Source organism: Bombus vosnesenskii, unplaced genomic scaffold, assembly GCF_011952255.1.
Source record: "Bombus vosnesenskii isolate JDL3184/JDL3185 unplaced genomic scaffold, Bvos_JDL3184-5_v1.1 scf7180000013266, whole genome shotgun sequence".
In the NCBI taxonomy this organism is placed as follows: Eukaryota; Metazoa; Arthropoda; class Insecta; order Hymenoptera; family Apidae; genus Bombus; species Bombus vosnesenskii.
The window spans coordinates 4,069,914-4,097,284 of NW_022882926.1; the positions used below are offsets into that span (position 1 = coordinate 4,069,914).

Genomic DNA, 27,371 nt, shown 5'->3' on the forward strand with positions numbered 1-27,371 from the left:
CGTCACGATCACGCGTTGTTAGGTAATCTTTTACCGATGTGACGCTAAAACGTTCGTTCGATGGCATAAGAAGAGATAGCTTCTTTCCGCTCAGGGCGATTAAACGTAATGCGCGATAATAATGATGATACATATAGCCGCATATATTCTCGGAGTCTTATGGTACAATATATTTGTTGGTGAAAGCACACGTCGCACTTTCTATTCACAATGTGCCGGTTGAAGTAATCGATAAGTTTTGCAGAAAACAAACTTTATTTGTAACGAGAATAAGAAATGAGATAAACCATCACCGTAACTATAACAGAGAATAGAAAAAAAACATTCGTGGTTATTTTACGTGGAAAGCGTTTAACGACCCCAAGGATGATGCGTCGATTTTCCTAATGACGCGAGTCGTACAGCATTTGCAACAGCTTCCTCCTTGGCAGCGATTATATCTTTTTCCTGTAAATTAACAACAGTTCGGTGCACCAACTGCCTCCGTTCAAACTCGTGTAAACTAATTGACGATTTGTCACCTTTGCTTCCTGCTCGCTTTGACTGATCTGTTTGTCAACGTCCTGTTTCTGTAACTCAGCAGCCGTCGCAGCAGCGTTTCTCTGAATGGCAGCAGCCGCAGCTGCTTCCCTTGCTGCGGCAACCCGCTGTGCAGCTGCAACCGCATCCTTCAATGACGCCAATCTTTGTTGCAAAGCTACTAACTGTTTTGCGCTCGATTTAGCTTCAGCTTCAGCAGCAGACGAAATTTCTTGCGATCTATACATGTAAATAGTCGACGAACGTATTGAACTAAGTAATTTCACTCTTTGGAAAACATCTTGTGAAATGCATGCATTTACCGCGCCACAGCTTCCCTTGCCGCAGCTTCCTTAGCCAGAGCAACCTTCTGCTGAACAATGGCAGCTTGTTTAGCTTCTGCTACCTTATGCTGCGCCCGATTTACATTTTGATTTGCTTCCTTCGCCTGTTGAATAGCTTTCAGCACATCCGGAGGATATGCAACGCTGGGTGTGCCACTAGGTGGTTCCCTTAACGTCTGAGATTAACGAGAAACCACGGTGTGAAGCAAAGTGCGGACTTTCTTAATTAAAAGGGATGCAAATTAGTCTGCCATACCTGAAGAGCGACGTCATGCGTCGCTTGGACCTGAACTTGCGGTAAGGGAATATCTGGTACTTTTGCAGCATTCCAGGGAATTGGTCCAAAACTGTTTGGAGACCATGAATCGGTAGAAAAGATTGGCTCAATTCCAAGAAAGTCATAACCAGATGGTCCTAATATAGTTACGCTTCTTTCCTTTCTTTTTGGTGGCAATTTTGGCTCCGCGATGCTGACCAAAGCGAACGCAACAACGATCTGAAAAATTTTCTCCGTTTTCTTAATATCACTGCCTCGATAACGGCGATTAAGAAAAAGATTTCAAGGCTTAAAATGCTTATTACCATGTAGGTGATCTTCATGCTGGAAGAGTTGTAGACGATGTTATCGATGATACTGAGTTCTCCAACTCGTGGAACGAGTATATATACAGATTGCAATTCGTAAGAGAACGCTCCATCGACATCGATGTAATGACAAAATTAATTGATGCAATTAAGAGAAAATGTAAAAATAGGAATACCGCGGGAAAATTATAAGCCTTTGTCGCTTAATGACGATTGGTCGTGGTGTCGCTGCTGTACAATTAGTCGCCGGAAGACTGGTTACTCGTTCGGAAATTGATGAATCGAAGTGGCTATGTTATATTTATATCAAGAAACATATCGAGAAATAACTACGTCTCGCACACTTCCGGTAGGCCATATCGTTCGCGCGAGAAGGTCAACTCATTCGATCGATATCGCAATATCCTGCTGATATGTTCTTACGAAGAGGTATGTTTTCTCATGGAAATGAAATAATCCAATATCTAACATTGTCTTAGTTACGACAAAAATTTATGTTCAATATATTATATACAAACAAACATAACAATATAAATAACATATCAAAACTTTAGATAAATTATATGCACTGAGCTCAGTATACAGCATAATTAGATTCTAAATACTAACATATTTTGGTAAATCATGAGGTCATTCGCATATTTAAGATGCCGCGTTTCTTTTAGGTATTTTGTATCCAAAAGATCCTCCGTACGTCGTTTCGGGCAGCAAGCTGAATCTTTTTACAATATCAGAATTAAATCCTTCAGAGTCTTTGAAATCGTGGAAATTTTTGAAATACCTAAAATTCCTAAAACTTCCTTCGCCCGAAGGATCCTCGTAATCATTTCCGTTTCCTTTCGACGAGCTCGATCCATATTCTACTTCTGGAACTTCTTTCAGATGGATGTACTCTACGATTATTCGCCGCTTCATTGCTTGTTCTTTCCTTCAAAGAACAATATTTAATTAAAGAACACTTACCTTGTCTTGGCAATTTCTTTCTGTACAATGTTTCAAACTCTTCGTCGATGTTCTTGTCAAGGTATTTAGATGCGTTCGCATCATCGGACGTTTCTTCAGTCTTTTGTCTTTCATAACCATGTCTATCATCGTTTTCTTCATCCTCTTGCCTACTGTAAAAGCTTTTTGATGGCGCGCGATCCGAGTTATATTTAGTTGATGGCGCTTGCTCGTCGTCATCCTCATCGTTCGACGAAGAATAATCATCATATTTGGGCTTCTTATCACCTTCTGCGTTACGATTCTGACTCGAATATTTGCCAAATTTTTCGTCGTATTGCTTGAAGGGAAACGAGGTCGATGGCTTAAAGTTACCTTCCGTTGCTGGCGCCTTAAAGTATTTTCCAGATCTAGTTTCGTAGTCGTCGTCGTCTTCCTCTGAATTTGCTCCGTATTGTTTCTCACGAGGTACATAATCTGCACAACAATCTCGCTCATTAAATTGGAATTGTACTCTGGTAAGAATTATATTGCTGTATACCTTCGTCGTTATCGGCGTCATCCTCGTCGTCGTCGGTCTTAGGCGGAGGCGCAGGTTTCTTTTTGTCAATGATCTCCACGTCAGATCGAATTTCTTGCGCTGGCGTAGCATGACGTACATTGTCAACAGATTGCACACGTTGAACGTTATCGTGTGCAAAATGCAATCGCGACTGAGGTTGGATAGGCTGATAAGCCATCGGTGAGAAGCTACTGACAGTTGGGTATACGTCTACCGCGGCGCCTTTGTATTGCGGAAATTGCGCGTTGTTATCTACGGTGGAAATTGGCACCACTTGACCCTGAAAACTGGAAAGCGGCGACAGGAAAGGTGTACTCAGTTGTACGCTGTTTAGCTTCGGCGTTCTGACTGCGAAATTGAACTGTTGATCTACAGGGTTCAACACGAGTGGTTGGCTTTGCGTACTGGACAAGTACTGAGGTAACTCTCGACTCTTTTGTACTTGAAGCATCGGCAATGGAGGTTTCTCGTTTTGGAACATAGGCGCGTAACTCTGCGATTCTGAGATTTTTGGCAACAGGTAACCAGTCTTATACACGGGAACTTGGAGATTTGTATCTGCAAAGAGAGAAATCGATCGGAAGGATTAACGTTAGTTGAAATGATTAATTGTTACACCTGTTGCTACATTTTGGTTAAACTTTGGTTGGAGGTGCGTACCAGCTTGTTTCAGCGGTTTAGCAAAATCGTCACCTGTAGTTTTATAGCCAGTTGACATGGTAAACAAATTATCAGAATATGGCAATAATCGTTCGTTGTTTCGAGATTCGAAGGAATAAACGGACAATGGCGAAGTAGCATACGGCGGTGATTGTTTAAAAGTATCGCTGTACGCTAATGGAATGCTACCTCCGACTAACGGAGGCTCTTTCACAATTTGAACGTTTTTATAATGCGATGGAGATTTTGCATTACTCGAACCAATGCTTCGCATATTTGGCCCGATCGGTTGAATTTGATGAGATTTATAATCTTGAAGAACATTGTGACCAGTTTCGACCACCCCTCTTTTTGATCTCGCGAAGCTTGAAGACAAAAATTGATGTTCTACTCCTGTAGCCGAATTCAGCGTCGATACGATTAAAGCGGTAAAAAATACCTGCAATATATTCAACCATTCAGACACATATTACGTTAACAATCAATCGTTTAACGATTATTTCCTCACAAAATTCACTAATATAACTATCGTAAATAAAACAGATCACAGAAGACGTACCAACATGGCACCAGCTTAATCGACAACGACTTAATAGATACCGACGTTTCTTCTTAACTGGCTGCAACGCAGGCTTCGAGATCTTTTATATTCAGGGATTAGCGATGCGATACAGTCGAATGGATTTGACTTTTCTGTAATTGACAAAAAGCGTGTCGAGAAAAACTGAATTATATCTCCGTGACTCTCTCTGATTGCCGATGCTTAGCAAGCGTGTCAACGACCTAACTCCTTGCTAATTGATATTTCCTCGATTGCGTGCCTGCGATGCAGTGAATAATTATTGCCTTCGCCGTGACTGCTGTCTCCCTAATAATAACGTTTCAAGAAAAAAGTAAATTAAACCTTTCATTTAATAAAATTAATTTGATACTCTGATGCTTGCAGTCTACTAATTGCAGATCCGCTAAGACAATACGCATCGCAGTATTCTTGAATAATGCACGCAGTGCATTAAGTATTTTACACATAATTAAAGGTATGTTAAAGTGACTTTAGAAAAACAACTTTGTTAATAAATTTAATACGAACGTGTTTCAACGTACAATACGGCCATGGAATTCACCGGAAGTACAATTAGCTGACCAATATTCGTTGTTCATAGTTCCCATGAAACTACTCAAGCATATCATTCTTAGGTTGTAGACTGAAAGAACCGTAAAAAATTTCTTTCTAATTGCTTTCCAGCTATCTTTTCTAGTGAAAGTTAAAGCCTATCGCGGTAAATATACATTCTAGAATTGATGCACGAACTCTGTCACAAATTGAATCTATCACAGCTGGCGCAACGTGTGTAGGAAACCGAAAGAGGAATCGGTATGTCGATAATTGTAAAAAAAAAAAAAAGAAAAAGAAAGAACAAAACCATGTAAGGATAAAGTCGATTACGCTATTTACAAGTTTTTCGTCAGCTAATCGATAATTATGTTACTATCGGACAATCACGGTGCAATTATCATCCTTTTATAGACCAAGTTGTAACTCTTCGATTTAATGGAGTAAAGTTAGAAATCCGGATACTTATCAAATATCATGGCGATTAAGGGAAACACTCTTCACACTTTCCTGCCCGCCGCGTACGACAAGTGAAAATAATTCAAGATTCGTGTAAAATTCTCTTCCAATAAAGTAGTTTCACATCGGTGACGTTTAATGCAGAACGTTTGCTATATTCTCTTCGTCGCTTATGACAAATTAACGATTCTCTGAACAACGACTAACGCCGAAAAATTAGAAAAATTGGAGCTTTGAGTTATAATTTAAGCTGGCCTCGTGCGCTTTTATGATTAGCACTATGCTATAAAATTTATTTATTTCAATAAGTATTCGACGTAAGTGTAATCGACAATAATCAAGTAGATGCATAGAGTAGAAGGCTAAAATCAAAGACGACTATTACTTATTATAATTCAATTTTGTAACTTTACATAGCATTATCGAGGGATTTTTACAAGAATTATACAGTGATGGTACAACGAAATTGCGTTGAATAAAAAAAGATAAAGTGAATCGATATTTTTCATTTGTAATTAATATATATATATACACAACAATCTCTAGTACCTTGAAAACAAACAATTGAAACTTTCTCTTCAGTGTCCATTCGTTTAAACTGTTGTAACTCTTCCAATATTATGTAAGATAATGTTTAAGTGACTTGTCGACAAATGTCATTCGTAATCACGCGACAGTTTCTATCCGACGACGAAAAGAAATAAAAGAAAATGGATGATCGTTTTACAAAACGTAACATTCATTCGTCTACTTCTTATTTTTATTCATTTATCTATGCTGTTTTTAAACTTCGTACTGCTATTAAAAATATTTAATAATACGAATTTTCATATATCTTGATTTTATAGAACCTTTTGTTAATGTTTCAATCGGCTTGCTTTATAAGATTAACGAAAAGAATCGGTTCACGTTGCTAATTGAAATTCAGACTTAAACGGTTCCCTTTTCCGACAAAGATCTTCGAGCGCTGGAATCGGTCTGCCCCAAATTGGGATACAACATACCATCGGCCACTTTCTGATAATAATCCTTCAAAGTATCGTCGTAAAATTGCTGCTGCGTCCGCAATTTTTCATTTTCGAAAAATTTATTTAACTGATTTTTGTCGCGAAAGTAGTTTGGCGTGGCTCCATTGGGTAACTGTTTGTTTTTCATCAATAAACCAAGGAAATTATGCACCTTAGGATGATTGTAAGCGTTCTCTTTACCATCTTTGTGCTGTTTGGACGCTTTAGGGAAATTGATTGTATCACGGGACAACGTGGAGGGCGAGGCGTGTGAATCAAATGCGGAACCTTTTCTGAATTGCTTCGTATCTTGCGTGTTGTCGTGTTTCAGCGAGCCATCGGTGTGAACTGGGTCGATATTTGATCCGGAAGAATCAATACTTGATTTATGGGACAAATTACTTCTAGAATGTGACCTTGGCCCATGGTGATGATTATGTTTGTGATTATGATTATGGTTATTGAATCTGCTTGGTCCCGGTCTCTTTTTCCCTGGCTTTCCACGTAAATGACTTTTTGTACGATGCGAATTTAACTGCGGTGGTGTCAGGAAATCTCTGACATGTTTCGTATCTCTAAAGTCATTGTTCGATCCAAAATTATATTTGTCTTGATCTTGAGGCCTGCGCTGTCGATACGGTTTGTTATTTCCATGGGAGGAGCGCAAAGAATTCTTTGGATTTTTCTTCAGCATTTGTTCCAACGCTGCTATCATCTCTTCCGGCTTCTTACCAGGTAATTCGGTTGTTCGTACCTTTGTTTCGCTATGATGCGCTTCCAGTTGATCTTTGTTTTGCCTAGAATCGAACAGCGAGGCTTTCAATCGTTGCAGCTCGTTCTTCAGTTTCGCGATGTCTGACAAGTCAGTAGCGTTATTACGATTGTTCCCTGGTTTTCGATCGTTGTTCCACTTCTGAGAATTATAAATAGTCTTCAGAGATTCCTTGAACATTTGCTCCGCGTAGGTCTTCAGATCTAAAGTTAATTTCGGTTTTACCAAGAGTTCGCTTTGCGCAGAAAAAGAAGGTTTAAAGAAATTACCTCCAGGCAGCAATGGGACTAGGTTTAAATTTTGTTGGAGCGGTTCATTGGCGTGCAGTTTGTTGTTCAACGCATTTTGATTTTTTACGACATCCATGTTCGGAACGAAATTGATCGGGTTAAACATAGGTTTGTCCTGTGACTGGTACGCCTTCAGATCGTTGCCGATGCCTTGATTATTGTTCGAGCCTACATCCGTAAATGCATTCATCACATTCTGCACGTTCGTGGATTCGGTAGTCGAAAATATGGCTGGTTTAGCCGTAACGAAGCTGGTTGTGGAGAACATAGGAATTGAGGTGGTTAAAACAGCAGTCGGGTAATTCATCGACTCGTAGGAATTTATGATCGTGGTATCTATCGTGTTCGGTTTGATATTCGGATTGACAATTTCGACGTTTCTCGTGCCAACGTGCGGTAAATGGGCATTCCCGATGATTCCTGAAACACTTGGTGACGCATTTAACGTATTAATATTATCGGTACTATGACTAGCCGTGTTATCGATCATTTGATACGCGAGGGATGGAAGCTTGATGTTTTTCAAGGTTGACGCGCTGTTGTCGAAACCGGTATTTTGTCTCGAGTATTGTTGGCCCTGATCTCGAGATTGTTGCAACAGAAAATTCGCTCCTTGAATGTTCTGCTGTTCGGAAAATATTTGCGGAGTACTCGCCGATAACGTTGTGAACGTTGGCACAGGATTGAAGACCGCTGGTAGCAAATGCGTCGTTTGCAGATAGGTTTTCGTTTTCGGCGCTACGTTAACGTTTTTCAACGACTGTTGATATAGACTGTCCTGTACCTGAGACTTAACTCCTTGAGAATTGGAATTTTCCAAATAATAAGGATTACCATTGAGTGTTTGCCCTTGATCGTCATGGCCGACAGCAAAGCTTGCCGAGGCCAAGAAATTCGTGCTTGTCCCGGGAAGCATGGTCTTCTTGTTCTGCGATTCAGAAGTTATTACGTTGATCTTCGTGACTGGTATAGTCTGTGGCGTCGGTGTAATCGTGGGCATCGTTGGAAGCGGTTGCACCTGCAAATTACCGTGACTAATAGGATTTTGGCCGTGTATCCCGTGAGGATTCACCTGAATATAATCCGAGCCGATGACCGGAGTCTGCATCAACGTTGAGATAGTCTGAAAAGTTGGCTGCGGGAGTATTAGCTGCGGCATATGGTTCGCCGACATTTGATTCGAAGTAGTAACGACTGCTGGCCGAGATGTAGCCGAGCCTTGAGCATCTTGAGCCGAGATGCTCTGCAAGTTATGGTTTAAGCTCGGAGTAACCGCAAAAACTGGAGCGACTGTATTCGATACGTATTGGGGTTTCAGGTTCGCGTGCATCGAATTGTGGAAGTTATTCTGGCCAACGATAATATCTGGCAGGGGCGTGGATACTCTTATCTTTACATCGTTGCCTATCACATTTTCGCCGGTGCTTATCTCAGGAGCGGGCGTGCTTACCGCGTTAAGTGGCGTGGCTGAAACGATATTGTGCAAGATTGCATTAGAGACGTCGAAGCCTTGACTGTTACCGATCGCTGTTGCGTGATCAAAGTTTGCCACTGGTACCAAGTTCACTTTGACCGGCACGATGAGTTTCGGTTTCTCAAGTTGGCCGATTTCAATACCACTCGAGTGAGAAATCTCAAGGTTCGGAGAGATCTGGTTCCAGCTACCGCTCGGCTTGAAATTAGACTTCTGTGATTTTACGTGCCTCATTTCCGAAGCCGAAAATCTACCATCGTACCTCGTGTCTTCGTAGCTATCGTCTTGATCTTGATGCCGATCGTCGTCTGCCCATGAATTTCCCCTTACTTTCTGACGATGCGACTTCGATCTCGACGAATGATGTCTCTTACCCTGGCCTTCCTGCTCCGCGCTATCGAGATTCCCTCGATGTTCTTTCGGGAGCCGCTTCGAGCTGTTGCTAGGTCGTCTTCTGCTCTTCTGAACTCTTCTAGGCCTCTCCGTGTACTCCCCGTAATCACCTTCATCCGACACGTCTCTCGAGTCCTCGTCGCTTCGAAATCTTCCATCTCTGTTGTTCATCGTGTAACGATGCGACACTTCGGAGCTCACCGAATCGATTATCCTCGAAGTTTGGTGATTATCGGTATCAAAATTGGATATACTGGACGGCTGATGAAATTTGTAATTTGATTCAGCAACCACGACAGGATGGGAAAATTTGTGATTCTTCGGAACTTGAGGGGACGAAGGCGCGATGCTGTAAGAATTACCGCCGTTCTTCGCGTTCGTCTTCAAAAAGACACTAACCTCGTCGTTCAGCCTTGGGAAGGACGACACAGCTGGCTCGTTTTGTCTAGCCGCGCTTTGTCCGCGACCGTCATAACTGAGAACATTCTGCTGTTGATAATTGTTGCCAACTTTCTCTTGATCGCGACTCTTCTTTCCTGTACCCTTCGCCGAATTAGGAGGATAGTAATAGCTATGTGAATTACCTCCGCTGTTATTTTCGGACACAATTGTCCCATAATTTCCCATATAATCTTCCACTTTCTGCCTGTTCCCTTGAGTTTTATGTTTCGACGTAGATCGCGTTTTTTCGTCTCCGTTTTCGTCGATACCCAATGCTTCCTCGTACAAATCTGTATAAGTGGCAACCACCGGTGTGTCGTTTCTAACTTTAAGCAGCTCGAAATTGTTCTGGTCCCCTTGATACTCGAACGATCTACGATTTGCGCTCAAATTAGGAAAGTTTAAAAATATTCTCGCTTCCGTGGAATAAACAGGATCGTCCTCGAGGTTATCCGTTTCTCGTGCAGCCGTCTGTTCGTCGGTGCTATCGGTGTTGGCCGGATTTACTCGCTCGTTTAAGAAGTTATTCCAAGTAACGTTAATTGATTCTTTCTCCTTCCTCAACGACGTGACATCTGGTTGCTCGAATGGATCAGACGGAGATGGCGATGAAGATACTAATATAGGTACAAACCCATTTGAATTTTCATAATGTACGGTGGTATCTATCATAGATCTTATCAGCTGGTTTCGAAACTCCGGTTTCTGTTCTGGCTTCTCCGCATTTTGCGCCACGTTCTCCGACGCAGTTGCAATCTGATCAAACGCTGCTTCATCCCGCGGGTGCGTGTTTCCTGTTCCTATTACGTGCGGCCAGCTCAAAGACAAGAGTACAACCTGCACCGAATACAAAGTTATTAACAATAAGTTAAGTAAACGACTATTTCCATTTAATTCGCGTACTTTATAATTGAATTTTCTCGTATCAGCCGCAATTTGTTCATACCATGTACAAGTGATCGAATAAAAACTCAATCGTGATGGAAGTACGTTAAGTAAAACTACGTTTCACTGCCCGATAAAGTTCGCAGCCAAGTACATCGTGTAACATCGATCAAATTGAAACGCACAGGAGATGCGTTTTAAACCGATTTATCGAATGCTTTTAACTAAAACGCTAACTGGTTTGAAGAAAGTCGACGCACCGGTGGTCGAAAGAAGAAAGCGCTCCGATTATCACGAATTTAAGATAATACCAAAATTAAACGGAATGACCGGTGAAAATAAATGGCAGTCATTGGGCTGACCTAGAAAAAAGAAACATACTAGAAAAGTAAAATGCGAGAGGCATGCGTGTGTACTGTGACAGTGAAGGACTGAATGTGCACGGAAGCAAATCCTCAAGAACTTTCTCACCGATTCGCAAAAGCTAGATGTTAATTGAACCTCTTGGAATTTGGACGTTTTTCAATTTAAGAATAAAATATAGCACGAAGAGGAAATATTTCAGTCGAAAAGGTTATTAATGGAAATCGCCAGTAGAGGGTAGCAATTCAAATTAAAGTGGAACGTTCCTGTTTGACATTCGACGGAGATAATTGGGATATAAAGTGAAATAATCACAGCTAATAATGAATTACTTCGGACAGAATAAAATTGCATTTAATTTCCAGAGAATAATACCATTCCCGACTAATAAGTGGACGTTAACCACATAGCAATAAATTTCGTTCTACTTTCGGGTAGACCAAAATAATCCGGCACACGAGGTTTCAGTCGCCCAAGTGTTCAAAGAAAGTAAGATCTTTCCTTTGACGTTTAATTGGCTAACACGTACACGAAGCAAATTAGGGAAAACACCAACGTCGAAATACGAAGAAAGAAAGTGCTCCAATTACGCGGGTCCGTGTGCGTGTTTAGATACACTCTATAAACCTTTATCGGCATTTTATGTTTAATTTTTCGGATATATACGAGACGGCGTTAGATTCTGCTTTTATATCGCGATTTAATTTATCCGGTAGCTTATCGTGATTTTCATCTTCTTACGGCATTAAAAAACGGCGGAACAAAAGACATTACGATCTCCGATTTAACGTAGCATAAAAGTACGAATCTCTTTTCATTGCGATTCGAACAGGCTGATCTATTACGAGAAAATATTTCGTCGTCGACGCAAGGATTAGCGTATCGACGTTTAAGAGAACTACACTCGTTCACGAAATTCTGACTGTTCGCGATCCGATCGTCACAATTCACACAGAATCGAATCGGCACTTTTTGTCGAAAGTTTGGTATCACGTACTTACGAGACAAAAGAACATTTTCTTAGCCGGAGCAGGAGCACCGTTTACCCTCTAAAACGGAAACCACGATTAAGATGGATCGAGTGTCACCGAGCTTCGCGTTGAACACATTGATTGCAACACGGGTTTTTCTCAGAATTTCTATTGTATAATCCAAAAGATCTGGCGAGCTGGACCTCCACGCGAGAACTGAGCCACATAGTAGACACGCGATTTTCTTTATACACTCTGGTAGCCAAGTGAAAAATATCGTTCTAAATATTATCCTATAGTCCACCAGTTGGAGGATACTTTCATTCGCGACACGCGACCATCGCTGAGAAATTGTTGTCCGTAATAACCGCAGGATGCGACCACGCATCATTATCGTGCACACCACGCCAAATTGCTGGAAGAAGAAAAGTAACTTAGGCTGACTGATCGCACTACGCATTGACATTCACAAATATTTCATATCGTAATTAATGATAGTCTATCGATTAATAATGTATAACTCGTTAATCTTTCGTATCCCCCTTATTATATCTCTGCGTTCCGCTTATAAGCTTCGTTGTTCGAGGTAATCATTAGTAGATTCAGAATTAATATATTTCGAACATGGAATCGATACTATCGGATACAAAGAAATTCCAATTAGAAATAAAACTATCACAAACTATAAAAGAATCACCTTAGATGGTCAGTAGTTTTTCGACTGGATTTTATGCGCTCTAAAACACACGCATTATGCGCAGCGCGCTTACTCCTCCCGATGCAACCAGTCTCACACGATAGAAACGTCGGCTGATGTCGGTGTACCATGATAGTACCACGCTCGACCATTCTTTGCTGTGTAAGACCGCACTCGCAATCGCTACAGTTTAATGCCTTGTGTCTAATTGCCGTGCTCTGTAGATAGGCGGAGATATTATCGTTGCCTTTCGTTGTGAAAACGTGGCATTAACTGCGCCCTACGACCATCGCAGCTTCAGTTTGTTCATCTGCACTTAACAAATAATTAATGCTAATTACCTTCCTCTCCCAACCGTTTCACGTATATTTGTCCTTTCTTCTTTGGTTATTTTTTTTTTCTTTTGGATGGGAGGAGGGACAGCTGAGGAAAATTCTGCTGATGCTGCGCACAATTTAGATTTGATCTATACCTCGAGGCAACTTCGATGTTGATGTCGGCGTCAACGTTGCGAAGAATGCGTTCTAAGCTTCTCGGGTATCGGCGATGTTTGCATATATGTACAAATGTATGCTAAATTCGTATCTTTCACTAGGTGAATCGTGAAACGAATAAAAAGCATTAGAAATTTTCCTCGGGATTTTACTTTTCTTAAATTTTCTACATTAATTAGTTCTAGAGTTTACGTTAAATAGATAATAATGCTAAGTGTCATTAATCAGATCGATCAGATTGATAACGGGAAATATCGAAAACATTTCGTGTGGAGACTGGGGATGGTAGAAGGGGAATCGAAAGTAACGAAAATTAAAAAGACTGTGTTTAAGCAGCGCGTGGAAATAACATCGTGCAGTGCGATAAATATCGCTAATGATCTCATTAAACTAAATTTAGAGGAAATGAAAGACTCGTTTGCTTAAGTACGAATTTTATTTAATTAGATAGATATGTATACAGAGGCGTAAATGTACGCTTTATACCAGATCCTTAAGAACTAAGTTTATAAGGTACCTTCTTGAAGTAAAAAATTTGGTTATTCATAGGTTAAATTCCAAAGCGTTGATCCACTTTGAGCACGACTAATTCTTCGAAAATTTCAAACGTTCAGAAATTACTCCGCAACTCTCGAAGAAGCAGCAACCGCAGTAGGTACAGTAGGTCGCCAAACTTTATTGCACAATCCCTTATTAAATACTACCGAATCACTGTCTTTAATAAATCGTATTCCCTTCAAGTTCAATGGCACAAAGCGTCTTACAAAATAATAGTAGATGTGCCAGACGCGTCGCTTTCGCCTGAGCCTTGATTGCCCTCTTTCCTTTTTCTATGGGCCACTAGTTGTTGACCTCGTAATTGGTATATCTTGGATCCTCTAAAATTTGAACGCTTTTAGTTTTCTGCCGACCGCTTGACCCTTGGACGTAACGACTATTCGAATCGTCTAAATTGCTAGCTTCGTAACTCGATTTCCCAACGTACGAACTTGAACTGTAAGTCGGTGATCGTGCATCGTCTTGCGTCAACCGAATCAGATCTAGAACGGGGCTCTTATTAGTCCCAATCGTCGAATGTTTGGAAAAGGATTCAGACCCGAGATTGTACGTTGATGGTTGTGCCAATTGTTGAATGCTCTTAGCATACTGAAGCAAGTATTGTTGAAGCAGAGCCTTCAGATTGATATTCTGCGTGTCTTTAGTCTGAATAGGAGAAGCACCATCGACTCTGAGTATAATGACCGGTATCAGGGAGTTTCCAGCTTGCACGAAAGTCGGACGAACGTTCAAAATAGACGAAGGATTTCTAACATATTCAGAGATGGACGGGTTGTAGTTCAATAAATCCGAGTACTGTAGGTTAGAATAATCGTTTAAATTGTTGTTGCTGAAACTTTGTTTCTGCGATTCCCTATTTTCTGCAAGTATCGTATCCAGATAGTTCTGTATTTTTGGATCGTACTTGGGTGTAGTTCGAGAAGAATGTGCGGTGGACGAACTGAAGAAAGAGTTGACAGGTGTTGTGCCATTAGTAGTCGGTTCCGTCGTATATTCCGGATTCGGGCTATTCACCATGTATCTTGACAAAGTTTGCTGATTACGTGAACTATGATTGATATTGGGTCTGGTCAAGCTAGGCTTCGTCTTCTCCGGTGAAGTTGACGAAACGGGGGGAAAAGAATAGGAGGCTGCTAGGTTGCCGTTGGGTTGGCGCTGTTGCGCCAGGTTTACATTTTGCCTCTGGCTCACTAAATTCTGATAGCCGAGTCGATACACTTGTTGCAGTGGCAAACTCGCCGACAAGGATTCCGCAGAAACGAATGGATTTGGCTCTCGTCCGGTTTGCTCGGATATTGTAGGAAATTGCACCGGCCCCTGAGATAAAATATTATTTTCCGTAGAGCTATTTTCATAAATCGAATAAGGCTCCTGGGTTTTTGTGGGTTGCTGCGCCAACGGGTGCGAATATTCAACGTAAGTAGAAGGCGGAACGTCGGAGACCCTGCCGTCCGGATATTTCCAAAAGACTTTGTTCTCGTAGCGGATTCCATTTTCCACGGTGTACTTGGGACTGTTTGAGTGTGGCGAACCAACCCTTGGAAAATGAGGATCGTAGTTCAGTGGAGCGATCGTAGAGGAGTCGATATTTTGAGAAACAGAACCGAAGCTATGGGAATTGATATTGGATTGAATATTCTGTTTCTGGCTTGTGTAAGTTTGCGCGTTCCCGTTATGGGAGAAAGGACTTGCGGTAACATAGTTGAACGAATCGCTCTGTGAACTCGCAAAGTTCGCAGCACCAGGAGTTACATATTTGAATGTCTCCGTGACGCCAACAGGCAAAGGTGATTTTGTCGTAGTTGGCAAATTATTATTCCTGTATCCGGAATTTTGAATTGCGAATGAGCTGACTGGAGGTTTCGATGTTGTAAAGAAGTTTCGATACGATTCGGAACTAGAACTTGCTGCGGCTTTTTGCGGCTTCGTTCGTAATCCGAACACGGACTCAGGTTTCGTGGACCGATGAAAATTCAAATATCGGAGATTCGCTTGACTCTGGCCATTAATCTCGGAGAATGATGTAGCGAAAGAGTTCTGTTGCGTACCAAAATGTCCTCTTTGATTACTTGGCTGTACCCTTTCGATTATCGTCTTTGGTAGGAAAGGGCTAATCGATTCCTCAATGCTCACCGTGGTTCCTGATTTTCCGGCTGGAAAATAGTAGTTGTATCTTCTCATTTGGATGGTGTTCGTGTTGAGACCATAACCGAGACCGCTGTTCACCGTACGCTTCGATTTCTCCTCGGAAGTGACATTTTCATCCTCTGTGTCGTTGCCGAAATCTAGTAGTATTATTGGTGGTAAAATCGGTAAGTCGTCCGACCGATCCTCTTCATCCTTTGAATCAGATTTCTTCGAAACGGCATCATCGTCGGTATCGTCTAGGGGGGAGCTAGTGGTAGACTTGTATTCTCGATCGTCATCCGCTTCGGAAGGTAGAGACTTCCCAGCGACGTTCGACGAGCAAAAACCAATTATGAGGAGAACCATAGGAATCTGAAAGCGACGAAAATCGTATGAAGTATGAACGGACGTGTACAATAACGAGAAGGTAGTTATCGATCTTACAGCTCGGTACTCCAGTAATGATAATTTTACTTTCACTTCCCTTCCTTCACTTAGCTTCATCGTAGAATGTCATACGTTTTTATTCTTAACGTGGACGAACGTTTATCAAACAAACTTATAATTAACAAAGGGAAATTGATGCATTTTTTGCGCGATAAATATAACAAGGTCGACTTTAACAGGAAAAAGTGTGAATTTTTACAAGGTCACAGTTAAGGCCAAGTATCCGGTTGGCAAGTAAAGAGAACGAGTTTCGTACGGTGCACACTTGTGATTTTCACCGCTTTCTTCGGTAACTGTATACCTCCGCTGATATTCCTGTATTTCGAATTAAAGTTTTACTCTGGATTTCAGAATAAAAATATCGCAAACTTGAAAGATCGTTTTAAAACAGTCGTGAACAAGTTGCTTCTGTATCTAAGCGTGCTGTTGTGAATCTTAATTTTCTCTAAGAGACGCCATTAATAATCTCCAAGTGACAGGTAGGAAAGTTACTCGAAAGGCATAGACATTATCGCGTTATACTCTTTTGCACTCAGACCGATTACCATAGAAATTATTTAATTTTGAAATCGCTCAACCTACTGGCTGAACGCTACTGCGTTTCGTAACAGAGAATGATTATTCGGTAAATGGAGCGTCGCACCATTTTCACCAAGGTTTATCTTTCGACCAGGTAGAAAATCAACCGTTACCTAATAACGAACAACCCGAATAGATTTTATGACAACCGAGAGCCGCTGTTCCTGTAGTACCTTCAAGGACTTTCACTGACTTGCTCAAGAGCATCTGCCATGGTTACTTTGCCGGACCTGCGCGACCGTAGATGGAAGAAAATAAGAAACACTTTCTCCATAATGACCGATTCAGAAGAGTCTCGTCGACAGAAAGAATTTAATTCTATCAACGAAACGATGAATTATTTTGAGTTGATATCGTTGGCAAATATGATATTAAATAAATCGGTGTAGCTAGCAGTCAGTTATATCGATGTGCTCCATAAGTTACTAGATCTTGTACGAAATATGGCGAGATAAGCGAAGAAACGTACGTTGGAACGCATACAAATAACGTCATTCGTATTATCATTCTGAGCGTTCCGAAAAACTAATAAGGGTGATCCTTCATAAACGAGATAAGGTAAAAGTCATATTCCGTGCACGTAAAACTATTATTCGTTTGTCCTGCCCCTTCACTTCACAATTTGTATCTTTTAAGCATGAAACGAGTATTATGTGCGTAATATAAATAAATAAATTTTGAAATTTCGTTGTCGCTATAATGAAACACGATAATCTCGATTATATCGATGAAAGTTGAAACCTTAAAGAATCCTGTATAACATACACGTAGTATATCTAAAAGAATTTTCTACGATAAATCTTCACATATTTGCATCAGTCACTTAATCTATCTATCACTTTGCCGTTTTATAAGAACTGCGTATAGAGATGTTAAACGTCGAATCGATCAGCTGACAGGTGTGACGCGTGAAATTTCCGAAATGTAAAAATGAAACGTTTAAGAAAATGTCAAAGCTAAGGCGAGAAATCGGCGTACTTACGTGTATCACGAGAATCTTCATGATGACGGTCGACCTTAAACCTGTACGCTTGACTCTTGGTCTTCTCGCGTGTATTTGGAACTGATGAAGCAGTGGCGGCTACATCCCACCTTATATGCCTTCGCTTGAACCGCGAGAGGGACACCACGATTATAGTTTCACCGCTGTAACACACTGACATTCTTTATTCGATACGTATGGAAAGACATCTGCCAGTAGCGTAGCGACACCGCTATGGCAGTGTGCTCATCCTTGGTTAATATTTCGACACGAAGAAAGCTAATGTCACGATATACATATTCGTAGTTATGATCGCGACAAAGAGATTAAAGCGACAATTAATTATCGTCCAAGGCGACACGTGCTTTTTCATCGCTAATTAAGGCGTGTAAAAGATTGGCCGAAACTCGATAAATTATTACAATTACGCAAATTCTTAATGCCGCGTCATTTGCTAACCGTTGACTAAAAATGAAATGACTGTAAAACAAATTTTTATTGCTACGTAACATTTATACCGTTGTGATATTTTTCTTAATTAGTACACAGCGCGTTGATAAAAAAAAAAAAGTTAAAATGTTTGCCGAGCTGAAATTTCTGGCAAATAATATCAAAAGCCTGCACCATTGGTTTTTTCCTCAGGATCCGCTTTCTCATTTTGGCACACGGCGCCGGCATCCGCGTAAATAGCTAAGTGGATGTGCCTCTGCCTTGTGTCAACAGCTCTCTATTCGAATACGTAATGTGATGGCGATGCTTTTATCATAGTTACACTAACGCCATAATCGGAGAAATGGGCCAATAAATTATTTAACTTCAAAGAAGACGGAATATTAGAGGTTTCAGATACTTTTAATTGATAAATTTGAATATATTCATTATGATTTCCGTGGCAAAATATTTGACGATATTTTTTGCTTTTTATCTTTTACAATTTACAAAATGCTCAATTTACGACGGGTAACCAAAAAATATACTAATTCCTTTAAAACTTTCAATTACTCAACTGTTTCATCGGATGTAAAAATTTCTCCTAATACAGAACAATGATAGTAAATGTAGAACAACGTTCCTTTTAATAAGAGTTTATTAAAAAATTGCGTAAAACGTACACCCACAGGTATATAGAAAAAAAAACGAAAGACCAACAAAGTTAAACATAAGTACGACGTTTACGCTTGTGATTGAAGGATCTTCGATAAAAGACTAGATGCGACGCCTTTTATTGTCGGCGGTATATCTTCACTCGCTTCTCAACTGCAATGAACGTCGAAGCTTCTATTAACAGTATCTACTGACCATCATACTCGACGATCGCCAATTATCAGATAAAGAAAACGCTCAATGGATTAGTCAATCTTGCGTTTCTTGTATAAGAAATTTTCTTTCGATGGAAGAAAACCTCTTTCCAGCTTTATCGGTCTCTCTTGATATCTGTAACGAATATTTATTTTAGCAAACGTATCTAGGGAACTGGCGGACTAGGAAAATTTTATCCGCATATATAGCTCGTTACAAATAATAATTTCGTACTTGGAAGAATCTTGGGCTGCGATCACATTGCTTGGAACGTACGAGTCTAGCAATGATCTAGGCTCGGACGAACCTACGTAATTTTGTTCTGGAACAGGTTCTTCGTCGTGCGACGAAACGGGCGTCAAAGACGTGGCACTGGATTTGAAATCCTGCGCTGGTATTTGAGGTGGTATTAGATCGGTATTTGGTTCTTCCGGATCCTGTTATGATAAGTATATTTATACAGCAGAATCTTTTAATCGGAAGGAATTTCGTTGCCTTCCTATTACAAATTCCATTTACTTCCTCGCATCGCTACGAACCTTGACGTAATTCTGAGTCACGCTCTGACTGTTTTGCTGTCCCAGACCTTGATTCGGCAGCTCATCAGCAATTGATGCCGCGGAATGCAACTCTTCAAGCGGCGCGGTGTATTTCACGCTGCCTTGCAAAGAATTATCTTGATCGTAGCTAGGTGGACGAGCGTAAACGTCACTGTAAACTGGCGTGGCATGCATATAAACCGTTGCGGGTTGAGTGTACACTAGCTGGGAAACGTACTGTGGCTGGGACGGAGCAATGTACGCTTGTGTGTATAGAAGTTGTCTTCCTTGGGCATACGCTTGATCCGATGGTGCGTAAGTTGGCACGCTGAATAACGCAGAGCTAGAGAATTTCTTTGAGTTAACGGGAGTTGTATAAACCGCACCCTTCGCAACCTAAAACGATGAAAGTTTCTATTTAGTTCTAGTATCGTTTCCAAAATTCCACAAATACTACGAAGGTCTACTTTCTAATAATTATTTCTCCAGATATCAACCTTGGTCGAAGAAGCAGCAGGAGCGCTATTGTATTTTGGCGCGTACTGTATTTGGTAAGTTTGCTTCCCGGCTACTATTGGCTTTTGATTTAGCGTTGATGTATAGAGAGGGATGGATATATGATTGGTCGCTGCTGTGGTTAATCGCGGTACAAATAATCCGGTTTTACCAGAATTTACATCTAAGTTCGGGTAATAAGTCAGAAGATGCATCGTGGGGATGTCGATGTATACCGGTTCTGTAAAAATTTCATTATAAATTAAATTAAGGTCGGACCGACCTTAAATGTTGCGTTCGTGTTTCACATTGTCGAGACCTTTATTCACATTTCTAGCGAAGTTCGCCGAAACTGTTTTTTGTTGTGCAACCTGCAACTGATTGCCAATATTCACTTCCGGTTGGTAAGTCAATTCTTCCGACTCATAGGCATTTGACGTGATTCCTTTTGGGGGTAATGGTGGCTGCTGTTGGTATTCGTTGTAATATCGCTGTGGTAATATTTGTTGCGGCGAGATGTTGTTTTGCTGCTGATAAACTTGTTCTTTCGCCGCGTACTTGTTAGGGTGAACGTACGTTTCTGGCTGGAACTAAATAAACATGAATTGAGTTAATCACCGATTATATAATTTGACATGATTTGTGACATTTACAACGTTTGTTTTACATTTTGCACTGGAGGTGGGGTCACGTACGTAACCGATGAACTAGTCGGTGGTCCATGATATTGATTCGGTACTTGGTAGTGTTGTTGGCTAAATTCTGGCTTTGTAAGGAATTTTGATTGCTCGGTCCGTGTAATGCCGGATTTCGATATACCTTCCACTTTTAAATTATCCCTTTCTATATCCTCCAAGTTGATCTTCTTTTCTCCATTCGCACCGATGCACAGCAAGCCCAGCATCAAATAAAATTTCTGCAAAATAAATAGCAATGTATCGTGTAACTAAGAAACTGGAAATCGTTTCTATTCAAATATAATATTACTAAAATAAAGTAAGTCAAATTTGAAATGCAATATAACTATACGCGATAGCGTAGATCGCAGCGAACGATAGCCATTATTTATATTTGGTCATATATTTGCTTCTTAACCATTGCGTTTGCTGGTAAGAAATGAACTTGCATCGGGATATACTTTCACTGATCACGAAGTTCTTGGTCAAATATCCGGTATGGAGCACTCTTTTATACACTGCACCTGGATGCAATCTCTCCGGGGAAGGGTTACTCCCATAAGCGAGTGCATCGCATCGTCGATACGAAAAAGTAAAAGTTTATGGTTCTCGTGTTAATTGCGATGCAGGTACTATCAAAGTGGCACAGCCGAAATTTTCTCTTTCCATAATTTATCTTTATCTTAATTTATACGAAGATAAGACGTTGTACAGATTTCCAACGTAAATAATAGCAACTAATAGTCCAAAACAAGAGGTCACTGATAATTAAGATATTATGAGACGACTAGAAGAGCACTTACCATGTTGCTTTAATTTCAGAAAGTATGACCGCGACCCGAAGATTCTAGCTCTACTACAAAACCAATGTAGATTCACCTTCTCTTATATAGCCTTTACCCCTACCAGCAGTATGTATGTATATCTTGACGGGGCACATTTCACTCGTGTATCATAGCGTCTTTAGTGGCCCTCCTGGACCACGTGATAGGAATACCTGCTTCACTCAGATACAGGTGAAGGGACGGAACATCCCTTTCATTATTAAAAATCATAGAACGTGCGATGTTACGTGCACGAGGAAAAAGGAGCATCCCAAAACTTGGTCGTATATAATACGATCGCTATATATATAGTATCGCTAATAGCAGGCTGTACGATAATATGCTAATACAACTTGGTAATACACTTCGCACGATTAAAAAATCGGTACACATCGAGTATCTGTCCTGAAAGATATTAGTTTTCTAATTTCTAGCTTCTCGTCGGACGCTATGTATTTCCCACGATGTACCAACCACGATAATTAGCCGTGTTTAATTCAAGAAAAACAAGCAGTTTAGTAGACGTTTACCTGTGAGAACGTATCGTGAAAAGTGAATAGAAACAAGGATATACTCCGTGGGGATCGGAAGCCGATCATTAAATAGATCTTTCTAATTTCCATTCGGTCCAATTCGTGCCAAATGCATTGTCAATGTAAGATGTGCGCCAAACATGGTACAATAGAAAGTAATCTGCTTGTAAATCGTTTCGCGTTTCCCAGTACAAAGATTTAATAATTAATTTATCGGTTAATCGGCACATCGGTCTGTGCACTTAACCTGCATTCGACAGCTTCTATAATATAACACTGGAAATATATTACGATCAATTTGAATCTGTTTTACAAATACGTATATTCCCTATGTACATAAATAAGTAGTCTATGAGCGGAAGTAGATACAATGCTGGAGAATTTACGAATAAAAGTATCTAAGTATAGTCTCTTACAATTTTCGCGATGATTAAAAATACAAGAAATAAAGTCGCTATGAATACTTGACTCGAACAATTGAAGGGTGTGCTCAATATATTCAGAGAGAGAGACTTAATGATCGTCAAATTTAATGGTGACCGAGCCTGAAACCATTGTCTCGTGCGTTATTTCAAGAAGAGAATTTCAATGGGACATTCGCCATGCTTAAAGCAAAAAATTGATGCGATTTATTAACACAGAATAAAATGAAAATGACAAGTATGCCTGGACATTTTTAACGTCCGGGAAAATCTTTCTCGCGTATGAGTGAAATTTACAGGAAGACGAGGCGAAATATATCTACGCGCGAAAGAAACTTGAAAGAAAAAGAGGCAGGTTACTTTTCACTCTCAACGGCCTTCGAAAAATTTGTTTGAAATTAACGGAAGGAAAGGAGATCTTGCAGAGTCCATCATTTTCTTCGTCGCTCCTTGTCCGTGTGTAGCGCATTTCGCCGGCGATGTTCACGTTTCCGCGAACCCTTTTACTCCGGCTATGAGTACAAGTACGAGTACACACGCTCGTCAAAGCAGGAAAAAAAAACACTTTCTATCCGCATTCTGGGTGTGGAAGCAGGGAGAATGATCTAATAAACGATGACCGCCTCGCTTGTACCTTCAGTCGAATTATCTTCAATTAAGCCGAGGAACTTTCTCGACCATACTACGGTAACGATTGCAGCTTGACAGTTCAGGATCATGATCTTGTCACGAGGCAATGGATAGTATGAAAGGGAGAGAAGACACTCATTCTCTCGGGTGGGTCACTTTCTCGGCTACAACTCCATAGGCGATTGTAAAATTAAATTTAAATTTTATGCCCGACTTCCTACACAAAACATAATATGAAACTCATTTGATCACTGTAATTTGCATTATGTCAAAGTTATCGCATTTACTGCCTTAAAGTAGGAAATTTATTACACACACCAGCGAGAGAGAAATTTAATTTTATGCAGACTTGAAATTGAAGATGTTTAGATTCCAGCGAGCAATTATGATATCAAAGAGCTGTAGGATTTTTCAAACAGAATCCGAAATGATTGCCTTCAAAGGGAACGTAATTGAAAGACCGCGTATGATTAAAGTTTGGCAAACTAAGATAAACTAAAATAAACTGAGATATTGTAAACACGAACCAATAAAAATGCTGCCAATAAAGTGATACCATCGAGCTTTCAGGTCACCGTGTATATAAGGGATCGAGATCAAACCCAGCCACGAGAAAGTAAGAGGCTCGGCTCGTTCGATTTTATTTTCGACCACCGACATACTCGCTGGGAATGTGAGAAATAAAACAAAACACTGGAACTCGCCACTCTCTCTCACCTGCCACGATGTACAGTTCGGGTGATTCCGCTGAATCGCAATCTCACTTCCCCTTTCCATTACCGCGCCCAAACGATCGACCGGATGCTGCCGAGATCCGCATCGTTTCCTTTCATTTGCCTTGCCGCGTACATCCCCAAAAGGTCGAAAACTGCCGATCGGATTAAAATACGTTCACCTATCGTACATTGACCCGCGTTTACGATACGTCACTCGACACGAGCGCAAGATTTTCATCCAGGATATCATCTAGTTGATATTTAAATAGAAAGGACTTTCAAACAAGTTGGTATTTCGCAAAATGATCGTATCGGTTACGAGATTTGGCAAATGAGACGCGCACGATGTGAATATAAAGAAGGAAGAACGAAAGTCACGCGTGGAACAACAACAATATTTTATTACTAACAATGACAAAATGGGTACAAAATTTGCATAAACGTAGGACGTAAAAGTCTAATAAATATCATTGCGATATGTCATAGGTGACAAAGATCGTGACATCGGAATTCCTTCGAAGTAAAAAACGAATAAAAGCGGTACGTTGTAACGTGAAGATCGTATATTGTATTATAGAATATGCTATGAGGTACGGCATCTTGTGCGATCTGTCAGAAAAGCGCATGATTCTTTTTTTAAATTAACCCTTATATTGAAGACACACTGATGGCAATCGTTGAAAAAGTGAGAGAAGAACGCTTAATTAAATTATAAATATCGTATCGACGCTAATCTTATTCGACTACTGATATAGAAATAAAACTCTGAAAAAAACAAATTATAACACCATAGCAACGGGATTTCTTCCACTTCCCTTTCACTTTCTTAATCTCCGGAAATTTATGTCTTTTTCGTTTTAGCACCGAAATTTGCGTTGTCCAAATTATTCTGGTACTGCTGCGATTGCCGCTGAGAGGTTGTTTGCGATGGGTTATAGCTGGTATACTGGTAATTGTACCCACGAGGTGTTTGCCTCGTGACATAATTTTGATTCTGATAAGACTGGACCGGATTTATATCGTAATTCTGCTGCTGTTTATCAGACGCGTAATCGTCTTGGATATCTTGAGAGGACGAGTTCTCGTAATTTTCGTACTTGTCGTACTCGTTGGACTGGGTTTGATCTTCTTCGGGCTTCTCGATCCCTGTATACACATCTGGGGCTAAGGATGAATACTTTATGTTTTTCAACTGAGATTTCGCTGTCTGTGCGATTTGAGCAGTTGCTTCTCCAACGTTCAATTTCCTAAGAACCGTAGGATTTACTACGTAAGTTAAACCAGTCTTAGCGATTATGTTAGAAACAGGAACGTAACGCGTATTTTTGCTTCGTTCGTTTTGATTCACGTCTTGATCATCGTTCGTAATGATCGCGCTATTTTTGGTCGATTCACGTGCTGGATATTCAGAAACATGTTGCAAATTTTGAGCCAATAGCTTGACCAAATCGTGATGATTCATAAGTTCTTCCATTTGCTGAGCATTCACGTAAGATGCTGGCAAAGGATAATCAGGACCTACCGGTTGTCCCGCAACACTGATTACTCTGTAGGTAGTTTTCGGTAATGGAATTGGAATATTTTTAATCAGGATGCTGTTCGTTTGTTCCAACTGATTCTGGAAACTGCTGGTTTTCTGCGTACTTGATTGACTATCGAGATCCTTCGAATTTGCAGAAATGTAGTTGGCTCCATCGACAAATTGAACGTCGTTAATCCTGTAGTTGTTATCACCGCCGAGTTTCTTGTCTTTATTTCTGCCGTTAGATTCCATATTGGAATATTTCGCGCCAGAGTAATCGATAGCAGGTGGTGCTAATGGTGGCGGCGGAAATAATGGCCGGTTATAGTAATCGGCGTAATAATAGGGAGATTGGTAATAATAATTAGGATAGGCGGACGAGTAAGGCATTGTTGAATAAGAGGACGAAGGTATCGTGTAGGGGGACGAGTAGGAATTGTATGTGTTGTAAGGGCTTGTTGGGTATGAATATGGAACGGAACCGTAGTATGCGTAAGTAGATGACGAAGGAATTTTGGTATATGGGTTGTAATTAGAGTTGTAAGGATCTCGGGGGTGATTAGCGCTGAAGCTGACGCTATAGGAGTCCTTGGCATCGACTTTGGGCGCGTATAATTCCGGAGATGGTTGCGTAACGGTGTCTTTCTCGATTCCTCTTTTAATTAATTTAGGACTGTAGGGATAGACCGGATATATCGGTAGAAAGGGCTCGTCATTTGGATCGTTGTTCTTCTCGTATCCTTGAACGTAAGTCGACGTAATCGTCGACGACAGTAGAAACAATAGCTGAAATTCGAAGTATAAATCAAGCTATCGGTTCGATACACGTTCGATCGCGCGCTTATGAATTAAAAATAAAGGAAAATTTATACTGACCAACAAGTCCATATCGATCAACCGTCGCTATCGCCTGCCAATGATTAACAGGATTCGATCGATGTGTTAGTTTCTCCGCGTTATCTCATTCGCTTGTCGCGTTCACCGTTCACTGCCATCCGACCGGGATACTCGGGATCGAACAGATCGAATCGGCACGCCGGCGCGATGTCTAATGACGTATCGGTCGACATTGAATTTCTCCTTTATACTCGGCCGGCTGAAAAATCGTGAAAACTAGTTTAACGTTTCTCCGTTCTTATATGTAGATCCGAGCGTAGCCGGTGCACGCCCGGTTCAACGAGACCGGCTAGTAAAACACCTCCCGGTCTCGTTGCCAGTGTAAGGTATGCTACGGTAAACTGGTCTAAGGTGAAGCGGGTGGGATAAATCCATCTTGTCACGAAGGAAATAAAGACAACGACCGACAGAGGCGAAGCGTGAAAGCTCTCGTTCACGGCGGACAACATAAGCCCGTTCAGAGTTTAAACGGACGGTAAATAATTATCGCTGCGATGTTCTCGTGGTCACAGCAAATGGCGAGTAACAGAGAAACGGAGAGTGTCTTGCTTAGCACGCGATCCTCTAAACACAATCGGATCGATCTCTTTCGTTGGAGAAGCTAAAAAAGGTAGGAGAGTAATTTGTTTGGAAGATCGTGGTGTGATCGCGGAAGTAAAACGTTTCGCGATGCTCTCGGAAGAATCTTTTCAGTTCCGGTCGTGCAAACGCTTCTTAAGGCGGATGTTTTTTCGAATCAATTCGCGGGCGGTCCACTCGTGTCCATCTGTTCGACTAACTTTACTTTCACCGGCACCACGTTCGTTCGTTGCATCGATCTCGTACGAATCTTCGCTACGAGCACCACGCCTTCGATGACCACGCGATTGGTGTAACCCGCGGTGATAAATAGAGAGAGACCATCTTTCGAGTAGATCTATTCGCTGGTGAAATGATAGCCAATTGCTACGATACGTCGAATACGTATTGCTCGAGAAAGTATCCCTTTCCAATGCGAGGGGATTCGAATGAAAGGAATCGTATATCGTATATCTAAAGTATATTTTAATATTCTATGATTAACTGATGAATATAATCTTCGTGCGAGATTCATCGAACAAATTGCACGAATCACGATAGCGATTTTAATCATTAAGAAGAAGAGTAAGAGCT

General features: G+C 40.8%; 6 protein-coding genes across 6 annotated transcripts; all 6 read right to left on the minus strand.

The window, feature by feature from the left end:
- Positions 1 to 144: 144 nt before the first annotated feature.
- Positions 145 to 1,463, minus strand: LOC117243612 (flagellar radial spoke protein 2-like). The gene is made up of 5 exons (XM_033511255.1): positions 1,446 to 1,463; positions 1,120 to 1,359; positions 843 to 1,039; positions 522 to 759; positions 145 to 447 (listed from the first exon to the last, which is right to left on the minus strand). Exons 1-5 carry the CDS (start codon positions 1,461 to 1,463, stop codon positions 352 to 354), a joined length of 789 nt encoding a protein of 262 aa, XP_033367146.1. The 3' UTR covers positions 145 to 351.
- A 619-nt stretch (positions 1,464 to 2,082) lies between these two features.
- Positions 2,083 to 4,081, minus strand: LOC117243613 (protein IWS1 homolog; the record flags this gene model as incomplete). Its single annotated transcript, XM_033511256.1, has 4 exons — positions 2,083 to 2,341; positions 2,412 to 2,867; positions 2,932 to 3,510; positions 3,571 to 4,081. Coding segments are annotated over 4 exons (1,797 nt in total), but the record flags the coding sequence as incomplete, so codon positions are not given.
- Positions 4,082 to 5,975: 1,894 nt separating this feature from the next.
- On the minus strand, positions 5,976 to 12,630 carry LOC117243614. The gene is made up of 3 exons (XM_033511257.1): positions 12,607 to 12,630; positions 11,812 to 11,859; positions 5,976 to 10,399 (listed from the first exon to the last, which is right to left on the minus strand). The coding sequence occupies exons 1-3, from the start codon at positions 12,628 to 12,630 to the stop codon at positions 6,116 to 6,118; spliced, it is 4,356 nt and encodes a 1,451-aa protein (XP_033367148.1). The 3' UTR covers positions 5,976 to 6,115.
- A 768-nt stretch (positions 12,631 to 13,398) lies between these two features.
- Positions 13,399 to 17,821, minus strand: LOC117230178. Its single transcript, XM_033487322.1, has 2 exons — positions 17,666 to 17,821; positions 13,399 to 16,029 (listed from the first exon to the last, which is right to left on the minus strand). The coding sequence occupies exons 1-2, from the start codon at positions 17,684 to 17,686 to the stop codon at positions 13,813 to 13,815; spliced, it is 2,238 nt and encodes a 745-aa protein (XP_033343213.1). The 5' UTR covers positions 17,687 to 17,821; the 3' UTR covers positions 13,399 to 13,812.
- A 967-nt stretch (positions 17,822 to 18,788) lies between these two features.
- LOC117243615 lies at positions 18,789 to 23,861 on the minus strand. Its single transcript, XM_033511258.1, has 7 exons — positions 23,802 to 23,861; positions 20,666 to 20,914; positions 20,318 to 20,582; positions 20,001 to 20,239; positions 19,504 to 19,899; positions 19,199 to 19,401; positions 18,789 to 19,099 (listed from the first exon to the last, which is right to left on the minus strand). The coding sequence occupies exons 1-7, from the start codon at positions 23,859 to 23,861 to the stop codon at positions 19,015 to 19,017; spliced, it is 1,497 nt and encodes a 498-aa protein (XP_033367149.1). The 3' UTR covers positions 18,789 to 19,014.
- A 780-nt stretch (positions 23,862 to 24,641) lies between these two features.
- LOC117243616 lies at positions 24,642 to 26,210 on the minus strand. Its single transcript, XM_033511259.1, has 2 exons — positions 26,199 to 26,210; positions 24,642 to 26,108 (listed from the first exon to the last, which is right to left on the minus strand). Exons 1-2 carry the CDS (start codon positions 26,208 to 26,210, stop codon positions 24,642 to 24,644), a joined length of 1,479 nt encoding a protein of 492 aa, XP_033367150.1.
- Between the last annotated feature and the right edge of the window lie 1,161 nt (positions 26,211 to 27,371).

What these genes read in the sequence shown, in the direction of transcription:
- LOC117243615 (XM_033511258.1), bottom strand. Translation starts at nt 23,861, where the DNA reads ATGGAAAGGGGAAGTGAGATTGCGATTCAGCGGAATCACCCGAACTGT. An exon ending in CTGCTGCTTCTTCGACCAAG is followed by an intron (nt 19,900 to 20,000) that starts GTTGATATCTGG and finishes TCATCGTTTTAG; the next exon opens with GTTGCGAAGGGTGCGGTTTA. An exon ending in TGACTCAGAATTACGTCAAG is followed by an intron (nt 19,402 to 19,503) that starts GTTCGTAGCGAT and finishes TTATCATAACAG; the next exon opens with GATCCGGAAGAACCAAATAC.
- LOC117230178 (XM_033487322.1), bottom strand. Translation starts at nt 17,686, where the DNA reads ATGAAGATTCTCGTGATACAC. An exon ending in TGAAGATTCTCGTGATACAC is followed by an intron (nt 16,030 to 17,665) that starts GTAAGTACGCCG and finishes CGTCGCTTTCAG; the next exon opens with ATTCCTATGGTTCTCCTCAT.
- LOC117243614 (XM_033511257.1), bottom strand. Translation starts at nt 12,630, where the DNA reads ATGGTCGAGCGTGGTACTATCATG. An exon ending in TCGAGCGTGGTACTATCATG is followed by an intron (nt 11,860 to 12,606) that starts GTACACCGACAT and finishes TTTCCGTTTTAG; the next exon opens with AGGGTAAACGGTGCTCCTGC. An exon ending in AGAAAATGTTCTTTTGTCTC is followed by an intron (nt 10,400 to 11,811) that starts GTAAGTACGTGA and finishes TATTCGGTGCAG; the next exon opens with GTTGTACTCTTGTCTTTGAG.
- LOC117243612 (XM_033511255.1), bottom strand. An exon ending in CGCATGACGTCGCTCTTCAG is followed by an intron (nt 1,040 to 1,119) that starts GTATGGCAGACT and finishes CGTTAATCTCAG; the next exon opens with ACGTTAAGGGAACCACCTAG. An exon ending in AAAGCGAGCAGGAAGCAAAG is followed by an intron (nt 448 to 521) that starts GTGACAAATCGT and finishes GTTAATTTACAG; the next exon opens with GAAAAAGATATAATCGCTGC.